Source organism: Corvus hawaiiensis, chromosome 1, assembly GCF_020740725.1.
Source record: "Corvus hawaiiensis isolate bCorHaw1 chromosome 1, bCorHaw1.pri.cur, whole genome shotgun sequence".
NCBI lineage: Eukaryota > Metazoa > Chordata > Aves > Passeriformes > Corvidae > Corvus > Corvus hawaiiensis.
Window position 1 is genome coordinate 59,979,895 of NC_063213.1, and position 17,635 is coordinate 59,997,529.

The following is a 17,635-nucleotide window of genomic DNA, read 5'->3' on the forward strand; positions in this document are numbered from 1 at the left end:
GGAGGCCAACAGCTGGGATACATGACAGCAGAAATTAAATCCAGTTGTAAAAGTGAGTCAAAATTTGCTTATGGAAAGCATTAGCCTTCCTTCTCTCATCAGCTTGCCCAAAGAAAAGCAAGCGACACTGTTATGAACAAGGCAAAAAGTGTGGCGAAAGTGGCAAATATCATATTGCCTGGCGATATATTACAAAACAACATGTTCAAATATTTTGTTCAATTTTGAAAGGACAGTAGGAGAACACAAAGGCCAGACAATGCTGGCTAGCTTAGCATGTATATGTGCACATAAAACATACTACTTTTTTCTTCCCTCAGTTTAAATTTGGAACCACTAATATTGTCTACTGTGATTAAGCTAGTTAAGACTGATTCACAGCAGCACCAGGAAAAACTAGACTCATGGTAGCTGGGATCTCACAAATCAAGAATGTCAGAGATGGGTAAGAGGTCTCTCATGTGTTCTTAGCTTCAAGAAACCAAATACAACCTCTTTGTCTCGTCTCAAGATCTTGTTTGTCTATTGCAATCCTGAGCTACAAAGTCTGATTCCTTTCCTCAACCAGTGTGTCTGGCTGCAAACACCCTGCCCCAGTGGGTAACAAAGCTGGTGAAAAGGCTGGATAGAATGTCCTATGAAGAGTGGCCGAGGACTTTGGACTTGTATAGTTTGGAGAAAAAGAGGGGTGACCTCATTGCTCTCGACAGCTTCCTGAGGAAGGGAAGTGGAAAGAAAGGTGCTGATCTTGTCTCCATTGTATCCAGTGATAGGACACATCACAATCGTTCCAAGCTGCACCGGGGCAGGTTTAGACATGACATTAGGAAGCATTTCTTTACCAAGAGGATGGTCAATTGCTGAAACAAGCTTCCTAGAGAGGTGGTTGATGTCTCCAGCTGTCAGTGTCTGAGGCATTTGGACCATGTCCTTAATAACTTGCTTTAACTTGGTCAGCCCTGAATTGGTCAGGCAGTTGGACTATGCAATCATTGTGGGTCCCTTCCAACAGAAATTACTCTGTTCTATTCTATTCTGTTCTGTGCTGTTTTGTATCAGATTTACCACCAAAATAGCTTTCATAACTTACATACCCCAGCCTGCACTGGAAATGACATGGGCATATGAGGAATATGAAATGTTCTTCCAGATTGAAATGCCTTTAACAATGGGAATGATAAAAGCAAGGCAAACATTCTCAGAGTATTTGCTCCTGAATTCAGCTGGCTGCCAAGCCAGGCACTGCTTTTTTCTGTAGCAACTCTACCTGCAATCTATGATCTGTGATACCCTGTAGATGCCTCTACCACTGCAGAGGAAGGCTTAAAAGAAAAACCACCTTGCAAGGTGAATAAAGAAGTGCATGCAGGGGCTGACGGTCTCTTCCAGAGGAATCAAAGCATCTCAATTACTAACCCAAAATATATATAGGATGCTGTGATTACAATAACAAGTAAAGATACAGTTCTTACCACAGGCAGCATCTTAAAAATGTCCTCTGTAATGAGGATAGTCTTTTTACTGTCCACTTCGTAACTCATGTTACTTCCCAGTGGGCTGTTGTTTTGAGAAGCAATAAAATTGTGAACTGCATCACAGCAGGAAGCTAATTCTGACCTGCAAAAAACCCAAACAAACAAAACCAGATCAAAGACAGGCAAATAAGTAGGAAAGCAGTGCTAGAGAACCAGACCAATGAACACCAGTTTGAATTAACTAGCAACAAAAGGCTATATTAACCTTCTCTGACGTCATTTCCTTTGACTTGCCTTGCATTTTCAGAGCAAATGTTCAGAAATTAATCAGACTACGAACTTAGAAATGTTTTTATCTCTTGGTCTCCTTTTCCTACTGAAAAGAAGTTGTAATTGATCTCCTCAATATTATTAATTGCTAAGATTAATACAGAAACAGTGAGAGACTACAGTCCCCAAAGAATTAAAAATGTGATTTTCATCAACATAGAACAAGTGATGGTAAGAAATAGAAAGCTGGAGAAGAAAAAAAAAGGAAATAAAAGAGATGGTGATAGAAGGTACTGGCAATGGTACTTAGTGAACAGCTAGATGGTTGCAAGCCAATTAATTAATAATTAATTTCTACAACTGTTCATCACAATTTTTCTGTGCACAGCATCAGAGGTGTTAAATAAATTACATCACAACTTCCACCTAAAGAAGACAGGTACCTATGTGGTAGAGACAGCCTAGCTGCTCCCCAAAACACCTAGCAGAAGTCCTTAAATAAATAAAAATGCAAGGGATTCACTTAAACCTTTTGTGGGAGTGAAGACTATCACTCATCTTACAATTCCTGTTACCTCCAAACATATAAAAATATTATGTGTGCAAACATTCTACATTATTAACAGTGAAATGAAATGAAAATCCCCATCAGGCCTTTGAAATCAGACCCAAAACACTATAATTCATTTTGCTTTAGGCAACAACATCCTCTCTGCTGCCATGGGATCTGATTTTCAGGCTGTAAGGCTGAAATATTCATAGCCAGACATTATGTATCAATTTCTAGGACACAGCTTTCTCATTAGGTGAGCTACTAAGAGAATTACTAACAATTTAGAGAAGGAAATGCATTTATAACAGAATTGCCGAGAATTTTGAAAATACCACACTGAAGGTTAATTGAGAAGAAAAAAAAATTTACAGTTAGAGCCAAAGGAATAGAAGTTATTTCATACTGTTTCATGTGCAAAGTAAAACAAATTGTTGAAACTAGTTAAATATTAGAGGCCAAATCCTGCTTGAAATTGAGCTGACTTTAATGGGGTAAGACACAGATAAGAGAAGTTGCTTCATTTCACTTTCTCAACAATGAAGACAGAGAAAATACAATAATAAAAATAACAAAAATACCAATTATTATTATAAATATTATAAAATATTATAAATAATAATAATGTTTCTGATGGAACCATAGCATAGTCTAGCACACGGAAGAACCTAAAGATTATGTTTCCCATTTTTATGTTATGAACAGGTCTGGGATAACTCTCAATCTCACTTCCCTTGAAAAAATGGTCAAAATAAAAGGGGAAAAAAAAGCTTGGGAAGGTTGGTTTGAGTCATACATAAAATACCAAAGGAAGGAAAGAAAAGAGCACCATTTCAGTTGTCAGATGACTTACTGGTATATATTAACCCATTTTGAATACTGAGTTCTAAAACTCCTCCATGACAAAGTTTCCAGATGTATGAGGAACACTGGGAATGACTGAGCGCTGGGATGGCACAGATGTGAAATAACCACTCTAGGAGAGTAACCAGGAAATGTCACTCCTGAGAGAGGAGCCAGTAGGGTTCAGATTTCCATAACCTGCATTCCACTCCACTCCCTAAACATGATGATTCCCACTGCCCTGCTCCAAGCCTTAAGGGGCAGGGAAGATCGGTGGTCAATGAAAACCACTAGGTCCAAGGGTGGGGACGGAACTGAGACTGTGCTCTGTGGTTAGGAGGTACCCACATGGTGAAAACAATTGCTCTGTGCATATATAGTATCCTATTTTAAATATATGGCAAAATAAAACGGGAGCAATGAGGCAGTAGAGTCAAACGATGATGTCTGGGAACACTGGATATTGTTGAATCAGTTGGTTTTGACTGGAGCACACTTGCTTTTTTTTCTTGTACACTTTTTGCTATAACCAGCTCTTTCCAATCTTATTAAATACTGTAACAATAAGAGGATTCAGATATCACTGTCAGGTCCTAAAGGCACCACCAAGCCTCACTACTCCTGTCCAGCACCCTGCGGCTTCCCTTACCCTGTCTAGGGTCCAGGACCCTATTTCAACCTTCTAGAGCCGTCAGTCCCCATCCCAGCAACACCACAGCATGGCCAGTCTCCAATTGTGTCCATCCTGTGCCCATGCCTGGGCTAGGGCTGCCCCATTCCTGGCTAGAGATGGGATGAGCCCAGCTACCAGTTTCTGCTCTGCTGGCCAGGTTACTGTGTTTGGACCCTGTCCCTCAGGAAGCAGCTGTCCTTCACTGCTCCTTGGTGCTTACATGGAAATGAGGAATCATATAACCCTTAATTTTGATTTCCTTGCTTATTTTCTTGAAGCTAAATGATGCAAGCCTAAATATTATCTGTGTCAACCACTGGACATTCAGAGGAGAAGGAATAATGACAGAATATTCCTGCCAGCTTTAGTAAAACAGCTCTTTTGTGTGCAACGGCTACCAGACCCTGAAAAGTCAAACTGCTAACAGATCCCATTCATTAATAGAGATGACAGGTTTTTGCTTTTTATTACTCATTCCACAAGAACGAGTGCTTCAATAAAAGCAGAAACAGCATGGAAGAAAAATAAATACCAGAATTAATAAGAAAGTAATAGTTAAAATTAATATTATGGATCTACTGAGGAAGTAAAACAGAGCTAAACTAGTCCAGAAACACAGTAAGAATAAGATAATACATACTGAGTAATGACAAAAATTTTTAGAGCATTCATGCCAAAAATTTGATGGCAACAATAGAAACCTTTTACTTAGATCAAATCATGACACAGAATCCCACTGTGCCCAAGCACCCCTGTACAGAGCTCCAGTGGGAATGCATGTAACCTGCAGACAGCAATACCCACGGCAGTGTATTCAGCAATCTGCTCACATAGGATTTTGTACACTGTGACACGTGGTAATCTACAACTGACAGCGAACGATGAGGAAGGGGTAGAGACTGGGCAGTTCAAGCAATCTTTTACTGCAATTTCATCACAATATTAATGTCATTCATATGTGGTCTGTCAGGAGGTGACAACTCACTAAAGAGCATTTACTTCACAAGATTAACACATGGAATCTACAAGCCACTCCTTTTAACAAGTGCTACATGTGAGGAGTTGCAAAGCCAAGACAACATTTTAACTTGTGAATCGTGCCACCTGGGTGGAAGGAAACTTAAAACAAGAATCAAAATCTTAACAGCACCAAACAGTGGTAACTTAAAGCCAAACTCTGGTTTTGTTTTTTTATTTTAAGAATGGAAATTGATTCACGTTGTCTGTTCCGACTGGGAGAAAATCCTGAGGTACAGAAGCAGCTCTTGGAAGACGCTGCTATACAGGCTGAGCATCCACCTCATACCTGTCAGAACATGAGTGTATCTTACAGTAAGAAGGTTTAAGTTCCAGCTTTTATCAGAGACAGGGGGGTTGCCCTAGAACAAAAGGTGTTTATGATCCAGTCACAGCATCACAAGTCCAGATGGAAGGTGATGCTTGAGTCAAAGTACCCAAGTTTTGTAGGGCAATAGTTTTGGAAAGTATCTCCTCTGTAGAAGAGGTTATTACTGACAGTTTCTTATTTGGAGAAGCCTTTTCCTCACTTTCTCCTGCAGGGATGTGGAAGCTGAGTGATATCTAAGAGCTATTTTTAAATCCTGAGGCACAACTCTAAACACATATTTCTTATGCCAAGATAAGCAGAAAGGGAGTTGATTGCATTATCTAGAAAAGTCACTTGTAATAACTGAGGAACAAACTCAAAATCTGGAAAAAGACAACACCATTTTGACTGGTAATACATATCTCATAGGACTGAGTAAGTACAGTCATGACTATCTTAGTCAATAACCTAAGTGGAGCCATGTGCTGCATTTGTCTGGGAAGCTTTGATCATATTAGACAATACAGAGTCATACAATGTTTTTTGTTGCTCAGCATATACTTTCACTGAATTTTTTCCTTTGTGGCTGAACGATGCAGGACCCAAGTTATATTCAGCTGGTACAGAATTTTGAGCCTACATGGCATCCAAATAACTTCTTAAGGTTCATGGCCGCTGAGACCTTACGAAAATCCCAGTTCCTTGAAGCCAGTTACCAAAATCGTTTTGGCTTGTGAGACAAGCCAAATAATGTTATTTTCCAACTGCTATGCAGTTTTTCCATGATGAATTGTTGGCAGAAACAGAGGGCTGTTGCCTTGATTACATGTTCCCAAAGTTTTCTGCATTACAAACACCTGACATGGATAGTCCACTGCTACAGTGGGGATTACTGTAACACACATATATCAAACCAGGAGTCCCATGGAAAGGAAATATATATATGGACCAGTTCTTGATAGATGTTTCAGAGATGTTTATTTCTCCAGCCGCATGGCCGGGGCTCTGCCGAGGAACTGCTCAATCACGGGACCTGAGGGTCCTTGCCCGTGCAGGGGAACACAAAACAACCAATGGGGAACGAGGCTGACCAGGGACAGGGAAACCCCGTGTCTCCCGCCAGGGCCCCTCTCCCAGGACCACATGGGGAGGAGACCCCAACAGTCCACTCTATTTAGTGGAATATGCAGGCTCTAAATATGCTGATATAGTTTCTTTGCAGCTCCTGCAGTTGCTCTGGAGCCAAGATAGCTGCAAAATTAGCTACCTTGGTTCTGTGCTAGTATGAATATATGCATTTTAGCTGATTCAGGCCTTGTGTACAGGCTGCAAGTGTCTGCTGACAAGTCACAGCATGCACACATCCTGAAGATGCTGCCAACTTCTCAACATCTCCAAAAACTCAGCGCAGACCAACCATAAAGGCTAAAACAATCAACAACTAGTCACTTAGCAGACTCTCTCTGCTGGTTCAAAAGCCAGCACTGCCCTTACTCTGAGTGAAATGGGAAGAATCTATAATGAGGGTGAAATCTATCTTTATGTAAAAAGCTTTTGCAGAGTTTAAAAACTTCCCATTCTTCCAAACCTTTTACATTAACAATGCTTAGCTAAAGTGATTTTGGTTTATATGTTTTAAAATATTTTACTCAGATACATGTCTGGTGTGAAAAGGCACTTGCTTCTGCACCCAGACTTTACACAGCATTACTTTGGGACACAGGAAAGAAAGTATGCCACTGGAATTGGTATACTCCAGCCTAGAGCTGGACCACTGGGCCAACACAGTTAACTGTGATCCTCAAGGCGGTGCAGTGGCCCCAGTGAGCCTACAGTCTGACAAAACTGTGTGAAATTAATAGTATTTCTTTTGTGTAGACTACACTTCAGTATGACACCAGTGCCTGTGGATCTGTGGCCTGAGGGCATTTGTCACTGCTGAGAACAGAGTGAAATATCTCACTGTCATCACACATTGGACTAAACTGGCGTGGGAGGAAGAGAAGAATGGCGGGAGATAGACGCTGCAGAAGTATCACAATATTCAAAACATTGTTCAAAATAATAAATGTTCAACTGTCTTTTCAGGCCATGGTGGGAAGGGTGAGGAAAATAATTTCAATTTGCTCTAAAGAAAGCTTAAGTTCAGTATTAGGAAACACTGAAACAGGTTGCCTAGGCAAGGTGCAAAATTTCAACAACTGGAGTATTTTAACAGCGATCAGGACAAACCTTTTTCAATAATGGTGTAAATCTATTTGATTCTAAGTCACCATTTACAAACATCTATAAAGTGAATGCTTGCTTGCAAAACCAGTATCCTATCAGTCCTGTTATAAAGCACCTGCACATTATTGACACCAGCAATGCTTACAGAGAGAGATGTATCTCCTTGTGGATCTTCAGTCACCCAACACACAAAAACACCACACAAAAGAGAACCACATGCAAATTGAAACTAGCAAATATTTTAAGCTGTAACTCCCGTAAGCTAAGTGGATTTCACAGCACTTCACATTTTATAATCTAATTTGAACAAAGGGCAAAGCATTCAAGTGACAAAAGTCCATGGATTGCTACAAACCACAAAAAGCTTTGTGCTTGCTTAACAGTTTGTTTTAATAGGTTATCTAGCTTGGATAGTTGTACTCATTAGGTCATGTGAGTTATTGTACTGTACATGTGAAGACATCAAAGAGTTTGAGGTTTCATACTGCAGAGATTGTTGTAACAGTAGAAGAACACACAAAAAATTCCAGTATGTAACAGCAAAATTTCAAGGGCACAACTACAAACACCAAGACTACTTTTTATCTATGTCCACTGCTGTAATATTTTATAATGAGCAAGCAATTATCTTATCGTACTGCACTGGGGGCTCTAGACAATGATACAGGTTTCTCCAGGCTCTTGTCAATCCAAGTCAGTGTGTCAATCATAGTGCAATGAGGCATATTATGACACATTCCAAACTTTTAGAAAAGAGTGGTTAAATCTGATATTTGAAACAGAACACATTGAAGGGGAATACTACACTGACAGCCCTTGAACTGTCTATAAATGAAGTAACATCATAAATGTCTAAGACAAAGAAAGCCAAAAGGGTTGAATCTGAAATCAAGGCTGAATATGTAAGAAGTGTAATAAAATTTTCATACTAAAGACTATTTAAAGAGTCTGCCATGAAGACATAATTAGCTCAGACTGATCCAAAATTAGGTTCTCTTTATAGGAATCCTTCAACCTTTAGAAAAGTATATAATAGTCTGTAGACCAATTAAAAGATTCAAGCATTTCTTCAAACTGTCACTAACTACTATCTCTCCACCCTGCTTTTTCTCTCCTGAAATAAAATATGTCTTTGGATATATACTCATTATTTTACATATGATCTATTAAATCTGTGCAGCAAATATACTCTTAAACCACTCTGCAGTCCCAGAATTCTGTGTATTTTCTTGTAAACTCGAAGATTTCAGAGATTACAGCAGAAATATTGATCTGTTTAGTGTTAGAAAAGCTATTGATTATGTGGTGGTGTGAGCTTATATAAGCATAAATTGACCTTGCAGTGTGTTTTATTTGTGTTTCAGCTGGGGTTCATTGCAGTACACAGATGTGATAAGCAATACTGTTACATTGGTTAGAGTGTAGCCTGCAACAAAACTAATCTCTTCAAGAAGTGGGATTCTATAATCTGCAGGAAGGTTTAACACACACTTTTGAGAAGAGATATAAAGTGGGAAAAGGGTAATAGAGGTCAAGTAGAGTAAAAAGGCAGAGGGAAAATAACAGGACTAGGAAAATGATTGATCTTTTAACTCTTCAAGAGTCTATGTTCTTTTTTTAAAGTAGTAATGTTCCTTTAAAAAAGAAGAAAATTTAAAATATTTTGGTCGGGGGGAACATCATGCCAGCTAAACTGCAGTGTAACAGCAGGAATTTTAAATCTGTATTTTACACCTAGGAACATCCTTCTCCCTTCATTATGAGATGCAAGTAAGGTTTGTCTGGAATGTTCTTTCCATAGGGAGAGGGCCCAGTACCCACAGCTCACTATTCCAGTGTGATACCTCTCCTGGAGCACTGTTGCATTACTTTGCCAGGCTTCAAGCTCAGTCAGACAGCCCAGAAATACAACGCTCAGAGGCTTCTCTGAAAGACAGAATTTGCTCAGCCTTTCCCTGTAACCTCTCTCCCCTCAGTTTGAGGGCTGTTTTAACTATTTTGTAGCTTTCTGCAAAAACTGGAGTTGCAACTATTTTGAAAACCTGCAGATTATTTGATACCATTTATGTATATCCCAAATGAGAATAAATCAAGCTTAAAAGTCTGTAAAGCAGAGAGATGTGGAGGTGTAAAAAACAATTACAGCTTGCACTTAATTGGGCTCTGTAATTTGTTGCACTAATGAAACATTTCTTTAAAGTGGAAAACCTTTGAAGAATACTAATATAATAATTGATATTCAGGTTACCTAGGGAACTTGAGACTCTGCTGACTGTAGCTAGAAGACCCTTTGCAGAGAAATCTACCCAGGCACAGCTTTTTTTCCTAGAGCTTTAAGGATGACCCTTCCAGGCAGCTGTGAGATTATTTCCCCTACCCTTCCAAGTTTCTACCAAGTTTCTCTCTTAAAATCAAGAAATCCAAGGACTTGCTCTGTCTAAAACAAATTAGAGCTGATGTAAATCTGAACAGGGAGGAAGAATTCAGGCGGGCTTAGAAGCAAAGGCATAATGGGAGATGCTAGATGATCATAGAGCTCTAAAGACCAAAAGAAATTTTAAAAAGGTCAAGAGAAGAAGAATTTCATAAAGAAAAAGTCTGAATAAAAAATAGTTTTCCATACGTCCCTAGCAGTAAATGTTGGAGAAGACTCCCAAAATCACTATTAGCAGGATGCTACTTACACCACTTCTGGTAACTAACCCTTTGCTAGCTTCTATTGTGAAGTTAGATAAAGCCTCTTTAACAAGGACTGACAAATACTACTGTGGGGCACAATAAATCTTAACTAGATTTCAAGAGCAATGAACCAAGTGCTTGCACTTGCTCTTCTGAGGGCAGCCTATATCTGGCAATGCTGATGTCACCATTATGGCTACTAAGATAAGTGAAATGCCAGGAGATCGGTTCCCTGACAGAGTCTGGACAAAAATAAACCACAGTAGAGTGACTGTGGATATGGGAGGTATTTAAGGGAACCTCATGGCTTGTACTTGCTTCCTGGTTCTTCTTGATTTTTAGAAATGCATGTGTAAACATCACGTAGCTGTCAAGAACCACTGAGCACTGCCAGAGAGCAGCCTAGCAAAGAGCATGTGAACCTGCACAGCAGAGCAGCTTTAGAGGGAGCCATTTGGGAATGGGCAGCCCTCTGACAACAAAGGGACACACTTTGTACAGCTGCATGACAAAGCTGAGCCTGGTAGTAGAGGGTCAACCTGGACTCCTGCACTCTGCTCTCCAACAGGGAGTTGGCAAAAAACACTGTAGTTTGTGCCAGACATGGCTGTCAGCTGTAGCCCTTTTGCCAAATAAAAAGAAGTATTTCTTTCCTGCATTGCACTTCTAATTTATATTATTTTATTTGGCCTGGATCTGCTGGGAGAGCGGCTTACAATGAGAATGGACGTGCACTCCTTGGCACACAGTGCTGTCTTCTAGGAACATAAGAGTTACTGGCTCAGATCACATATTCCTTCACTCCACTAGCAGCATGATGGAAGCCAACAGGAAAAGCTGCAGAGGAAAACACAGGAAAGCTCTGAAAAATTACCTACCCCAGGAGAAGCTGCTCTTGAACCTTATTAATTAGAGGTTAGTTTATGCCCTGAAGCATAAGATATTAAATCCCTTATAAATATGCATGCCTGTTCTTCAGAACTTCAGGATAATAGAGAGATGTCATGAAATTGACACCACGCCTGAGAAGCATCTAAGCGTTCTCTCCATTTAACAGATGGACAAACAGGAAAAGAAGTCAAGCAGCTTCTCTGCAGTCTTGTCAGCGGGCAGACTTCTGGTGGCACTGGCAGGTGAATAATGGGATGCAGGCAGCTTCAAGTTTCTCCTGCAGAAGGTGGCTGGCTGTAGTACCCAATTTCTGCTGCACAACCCACCTGAGATTAATTTCCTCTTCTGCAAATGGGTGTTTATCTACCTACTTAATGAGATTTTCAGACTGTATAATATTTGTATTACATAGCTATTACTGACACTAGGCTAAGTCAGACAAAGGAAGAGATCTACTGCCCAGGGATTATTAATTCATTTATTTCACTGCAGTTCTAGAAACATTTTCTTCCCCATAGCTCTATTAATGCATCATTTCTCAGCTAAAGTGCCCCTGCAAAGCTAGTTCCAGGCTTAAGTCTGATGAATAAGTCTGGGAGCGCTATAAGCATGGAGATTTAGGCAGCAAATTTTATAGAAAATTGGGTTTCCTCTTTTTAAAATATATTTTTTTAAAGCCTCTATTGACCAACTGCTAAGAGCCTTGAAAATCTCCAGTACAGAAAATCCAGGTCTTGGATTAAGGACAACTGTAAAATTTTAATATCCTATTTCCAAAAAACAATAGAGAAGATTTTGAGAATGAAAAAAGAAAGAAAAGACTTATGCAAAAAAATCCATCTTTTGTAAAATAATGATTCACAGTGCCCTACAACAAAGTACCAGTCCTTGGTCGTATCAATGGAAATCTTTGATGACATCAAATGTGATCAAATTTCAGGATTAGAAGAATACAAAGTACTGTCATCAGAATTGCAGCAGGGGTTATGTACATATGAACTAGCTAATACTGCAGCTGGTTTGGGTGTTAAAAACCAAGGAAACCATAACAGCTCAGCCCTTGAATGTTGATTCAGTAACAGGTTTGTCCAGCCTGTGCTGAAACACGGATTTTAAATGATGGTTTTCTGCTTGGTATTTGAGCAAAATTAAAGCTAGTAAGATCACCTCAATGTACATACAGTCCACACTTTTTTGGTGGCTTAGTGCATCCCACAATTTTGTCTTTTTGTTTCATCATTGGTTGCCTAACACACCTTGAGTACTTATGACCCATACTCCTTGCTGGAAGCCAAAGACAGCAGGAGGAACAGGAAGCATCCTGTACTTAAAGTCCAGTCTTACATTATGTTTTGGATGTTTGATTCCCATAAGCCTAGAAGAAGTAGAAGTTGGCCCAGTGGGGGGAGACTGTATAAGCAATAAATGAAGTCAGGCTGGACCAAGGAGTGGCTACTGTGCCACTGATTCAAACACCCAGTATAGCAGAAGCAAATAGCTGGTACGCGGTGGCTGGTCTGTTTGGAAGGAAGAGAAGTTAAAAAAAACCAACAGATTGGAAAACTAAAAGCCTAAATGTAGCAAGGTGAGGAGCAGGTGAGAGCAGCTTCACCTCCTGTCAACTCTGTGCAAGACACTTGCCTGTTCTGAAATGGAATGGGCTGCTTTACAGCTCCTTATCATGCTTGATATCTCTGTGCACAGCTAAGGCCTGCCTGAGTCGATGTAGAGTTTCTTTAACTCCATGTATACTCCTACCTCAGCTTCGGGAAACACCATTAGTCAGTTGTTATACACAGCAAACACAGCAATTTATGTTGCACAAAACCCTTTACCCCATCCTGCCCCGCCCCAAAACTACTTCTTCCAAAGGTATCATGCTGAGCATGTGGATATTTAGTTCTCAATGCTAGTTAACTCCAAAGAGTTGGAAGATAGGTCGGTTTATTTATTTTTAACAATCATGACAGAATCTTTAATTCCGATCCATGCAAAAACATAATTCAAGAGAGCTTTTTGCCCTGGAGAAGACAGGGATGGCACAGTGAAGCTGTTCTTTAGAACCAGCGTGATGCATTTCCAAATGAGAGTTTAGGCTTTTCAGAGATCACCATCCCTACTGAGCATGTGCTTCTGTGCCACCCCAAACAAGGACAGATGGAATCACGTGCTGTCATGCTCAGGGGCCATGACATGCAGTGTCAAACCTAATGAGTGCCTTGGGCACTTCTGTAATAGAGGCAATAGTCTTGGGGTAAGGAATACACTGCTTCATTACAGTCTTCTATCAGAGTGCCCGTTCAGATGGACAAAATAACACTATCAATACTTTTTTAATACTGTAGGGTTTGTGCCAGGAATATTTTATTTCATTCTACTTAAGTTGGCTTACTATTCATTATACTGGAAATAAGTGAAATTATTTATGTAGTTCTTTTATTCTACTCAGTTTGCACAGTTAAGTTCCAACAAACAAGAAGAGCCCCAGCATCAAAAGATTCATAGAAATCACTACAAGCAATACAAAATTATCTGTTTAAAAGGCAATATTTAAATTTATGCCTTGTTAGAAAAATCTAGGGTAAACAGTTTTTCTAAATGAGAGAATGAAAATTACCTGAATTTTGTAGATTCTTCTGGTTTCCTTACCCAGGTGCAGTTCTGCAGTTTTGTGACTATGTGAAGATAATAATCTTCTGAGTATCTAAAAAAGGAAACAACATCAAACACTAGAATATATATGTAAGGATATTTAGAAACAGTCTCCAAAAACATTCAAATGATGCATGTATTGAGAATAATGTGCATGGTGCATATATAATAGATTGATTTTAGAACTACATGACCCATTTTATTTTTGTAATTTGTAACAACACTACCCTCATTTAACTAGCATGACCTATTAAACATCTCTTCTTAGTACTGATGTCCTAATGAACTTCAGAAACTTTCTAAAGTACCACTGTTTCAAACTTACATAACTGACCATAAATATCTTGAAGTTATTAGAAATCATATCAAGTGCAAAAGTCAAAAATAATACAAATAATTCTCTTCTACTTGGTTTTTTAAACTTTAAAAATGCTTTGAAAAGTGGCACTAGCAGGCCACGATGAAGCATAACACTTCTTATGCCTCTTCCTTCATTTACTTTATAGTGTCCCCAAAGCTCAATTATCTAAAGACCATAGACCAATATTTACAGATGTAAATTTTCCTTTAAATTGTCTCTAAAATAAAACAATCTGCTATTTTACATAAAAGAGAACTTTGGTTACATTGCTACATATAACCAAAGAGCTCTCTGCTCTTGAAAATATGTTCAAGAGATATAAATTTGTTCATAAGTGAAATACTTTGTAACATCTAAGTCAAAAGAACGGAGACATTTTTTCCTTTCATGTTCAATGTTACTACTTCTCCCATTTGTGCCTGGATCATAATACAGGATTTAAAAAAAACAGTAACTGACTTATAATAACTGGGGTAATAAGAAGAAAAGATGGTATGGATGCATGACTAAAATTCTGTGGGACTCAAGTCTCCAAACAAGACCCACCTCTTTTTAACAAAAATAGCTTAATGTTGACCCAAATGATCGTGAGTTTATTTAAGCTGGAACTTAGAAGTGTCTGTTTTGAACAGTTTTACAAGAGTTGGGATGGCAAGAAACGTCACTTGTTTTAAATGGAGCACGAGAATTGATTAAAAGCGATACATAAAACCACTCTGGTGGTTGCAGCAGCAGAGGTCAATTATCTGAAAGCTTCCTTCCCTCTGTTCCACATTTGAAAAAACAGATTGTTTGCTTCATAAAAGTACTGTAATTGCTAAACGTAACTCAGTTATCTACCCCTGAGTAAAATCATGTCCAATTTCAACATGGAAAAATAAATTATACTTTAAAGAGGAATACTGCATTAGAACTGGTCTCTGGGTCAAGTTTGCACCTGTGACAACATGTACAATTTTCATCCTCCACACTTAGCAAACTCTTAATGGAACTAGATGATTCTCACTAAACTGATTTTACTGAGCCCTTCCCAACTCAAGAAAACCCAATTGGCAGAAGCAGGAAAAGAAAAAAAAACCTAGTTTTATGGCAGTTGTAGTTGATCAGACCTGTTGCAGTACATTCTTCCTCCTTCCAGTCCAACTCCAAATGATTTCTCTCCCTTGTGTCACTACAGGTAGACCTACCTGACTCCACCTCTGTTTTGCTTTTTCCAGGTTTTGCACTTGTCATATGCCTTCTTAGGCCAGTTTTACTACCAGGGCAGAAAAATAATCCAGAAGGAAAAGGATATGCATATATATTTTCTTCTTCCTCATTGTATTAAACCAGATCAAGAAAGAATCCATCTAACCCAACACCCAGTATAAGTAAAGAGTGATGGAAATGGAGATCAAGGTCCTCCTATTTTGGCAGCTGCCTGCTGGTATGTTATCAGCCTTGGAACTGCAGCCAGAGAAAATGGAACTACTTTCCTGCTGAAGCTGCTACCTAAATCGAGTCACCATGGGGTCAGACGAGTGTCAGGAGCAGTGCAGGGCAGGGCATGTCTGTGGGGTGAAAATGAGATAAAAGCACAGGACCAAAACAGCCTATTCTGATGTTGAATAACTCATCTAGTTTTATTCCTTAATCTAAACAAGAAATCACTCTTAGATGCTTGGACTCATAAAAAAATTCCAAAAATTAATAGGATAACAGACCATGAAGAGTTATTTAGCCTATCATTATCCAGGAGAAAAAAAAATATAGAAAAAGCAAATTCTAGCCTAAAGACATTGATAAGATGAAGATCAGAGTCAGAAATGAAAACAAAAATTACCATTGATTCAGAGAGAAATTGCATGGACTGACAAAGTTATTAGCAAGTTACAGGGAAACATTTGGTAAGGAGAAGAATGAAAGCATCACCCATAATGCTAGTTCTGAGGCCTCATAGGAAACAGGCACTAACTGTCAGAAACTGTAAGGACCTTCTAAGACTTGCAACAGAAAATGAATGCACTTAGTGTAAAAACACCAATTACAAAGCAAGAACACTGCAGCCTTTTCACTGCGGTCTCTACTGGATCAAACTGCTCTTGCTCGGAGGTATCCAAGCTCACCAGCTCACACAGAAAAGCACGACTTCCAGGTCTTTTTAAGTCAAAACACCACCTCTGCTCACCCTATGCACCCAGTTTAGCTCCTTTTGTGACTTACAAAGACACTCCGGACTGTCAGAACTCATCTTTGCCAGCTGGCACAGTGCCGCAGGCAGCAGAGACATCCCAGCACGCTGTCCTGGGGGACAGGAGCTCCCAACTGTAGCAGCTCTGCAAGGCATCTGCTCACACCAATAAAAGGTTTCTATGAAATGAACTCCACTTGATTACAGACAGTATTCCAATAGATAATTTTTTAAAGACTCAACATGAAGCTCTGGGATTTGCTGCAGCTGGGTTTACAGCCCAGAAAGCTTTTTTTTTTCTCTCAGAAATCCAGTTTTAGCATTGCCTGCATTAAAGGAGGCTTTGGGACTTACTTCTCCAAAGGAATCAGTTCAGATTATCAGGGAATCATTTCATGACTCTGCTGTAACCCAGACAGTCGTCTTCTCCACTGCTCCATTTCAAAGAGCTGGGACATTACATATATTTCCACTGACACCCAGGAGCCTACAGCACATATTCACTGATGCTAAAAGGGTTTTATTATTAAGATTAAAAAAGCTCAGGTAAATTGAGCTATAAAAATACTTGGACAACATAATAATTACAGTGCTGAGAAGAGTGAATGAATGGAACATGTTTTGTTTTGTCCTATTTTTGTCTGCCACCTGCACCACAACCATTATAATAACTTGCTGTCGTAGGAAACTCACTTATACTATATGAGCCCGACTGACAAGTAACACCTGGAAGGCTTTTTTTTTTTTCCTACAGTATTTGTCAGGTAGGCAGTGACCTTCTATGTTAACTGCAGTGACTAAGGTTGAATTACTATGCACATTCAAGGCACTGACAAAGTATTAGTATCTTCTGATTTTTGGCAGATATCTAAAGGACAACAGCAAGGACAGAAGCATTGAGATAGTATGGAGACCAACAGGTAAAATGTCAGAACAGACAGATGCAGTCCCACCGGTTATTTGCTAAAACTAAATACCTACTTGTAAAAAAGGTATTTGAATTAGAAGGAAGATTGAGCAGCAGGAGTGAAAAAAGGACACATTTCTACTAAAGGACACATTTATGGTCAAGAAAGAAACAAATAAAAACAATGGCAGGAAGTGCAAAATAAGGGGAGGATCTGTTTTGCCTGTGGACACTAATACTACCAAAACAATTACCAGTTTTATAAGCCCCCAGGAGAGAGTACACAGGGCTTGCTCTAGAATAAGAATGGGAAACTGCTAACAAAACTCAGCATTTCAGGCTCTTTGTCACCACCATACTTACTATAATAATAACTTCCCACTTACATAGCATTTCTTACTATCAAATCATTTGACAAGCTTTAAAGTAATTTTTTTTCTTTTTCTTCCAACTTAAGAGGCAGGAGTGTCCAGAATGTCCCTGCAAGTCCAGAACTGCAATATAAAGCATTTATATACCATGCCCATGGGTCACACCTTGGAAAAACAACAAAATCACTGCAGCTCCTCTCAGTGAAGTGCAGTAGCAGCAATATTCACGGCAAAAAG

The 17,635-nt window shown here is 39.3% G+C and overlaps 1 protein-coding gene across 4 annotated transcripts in view; it reads right to left on the bottom strand.

The window, feature by feature from the left end:
- The window catches only part of ST8SIA6 (ST8 alpha-N-acetyl-neuraminide alpha-2,8-sialyltransferase 6), a 54,100-nt gene that overhangs the window by 25,206 nt on the left and 11,259 nt on the right, over positions 1-17,635 (bottom strand). For all 4 annotated transcript variants that reach the window (XM_048307000.1, XM_048307021.1, XM_048306994.1 and 1 more), the window contains 2 exons: positions 13,555-13,641; positions 1,473-1,617 (listed from right to left, as the gene is read on the bottom strand). In XM_048307000.1, coding sequence (XP_048162957.1) covers positions 1,473-1,617; positions 13,555-13,641 — 232 coding nt within the window. The remainder of the gene's footprint in view (positions 1-1,472; positions 1,618-13,554; positions 13,642-17,635) is intronic.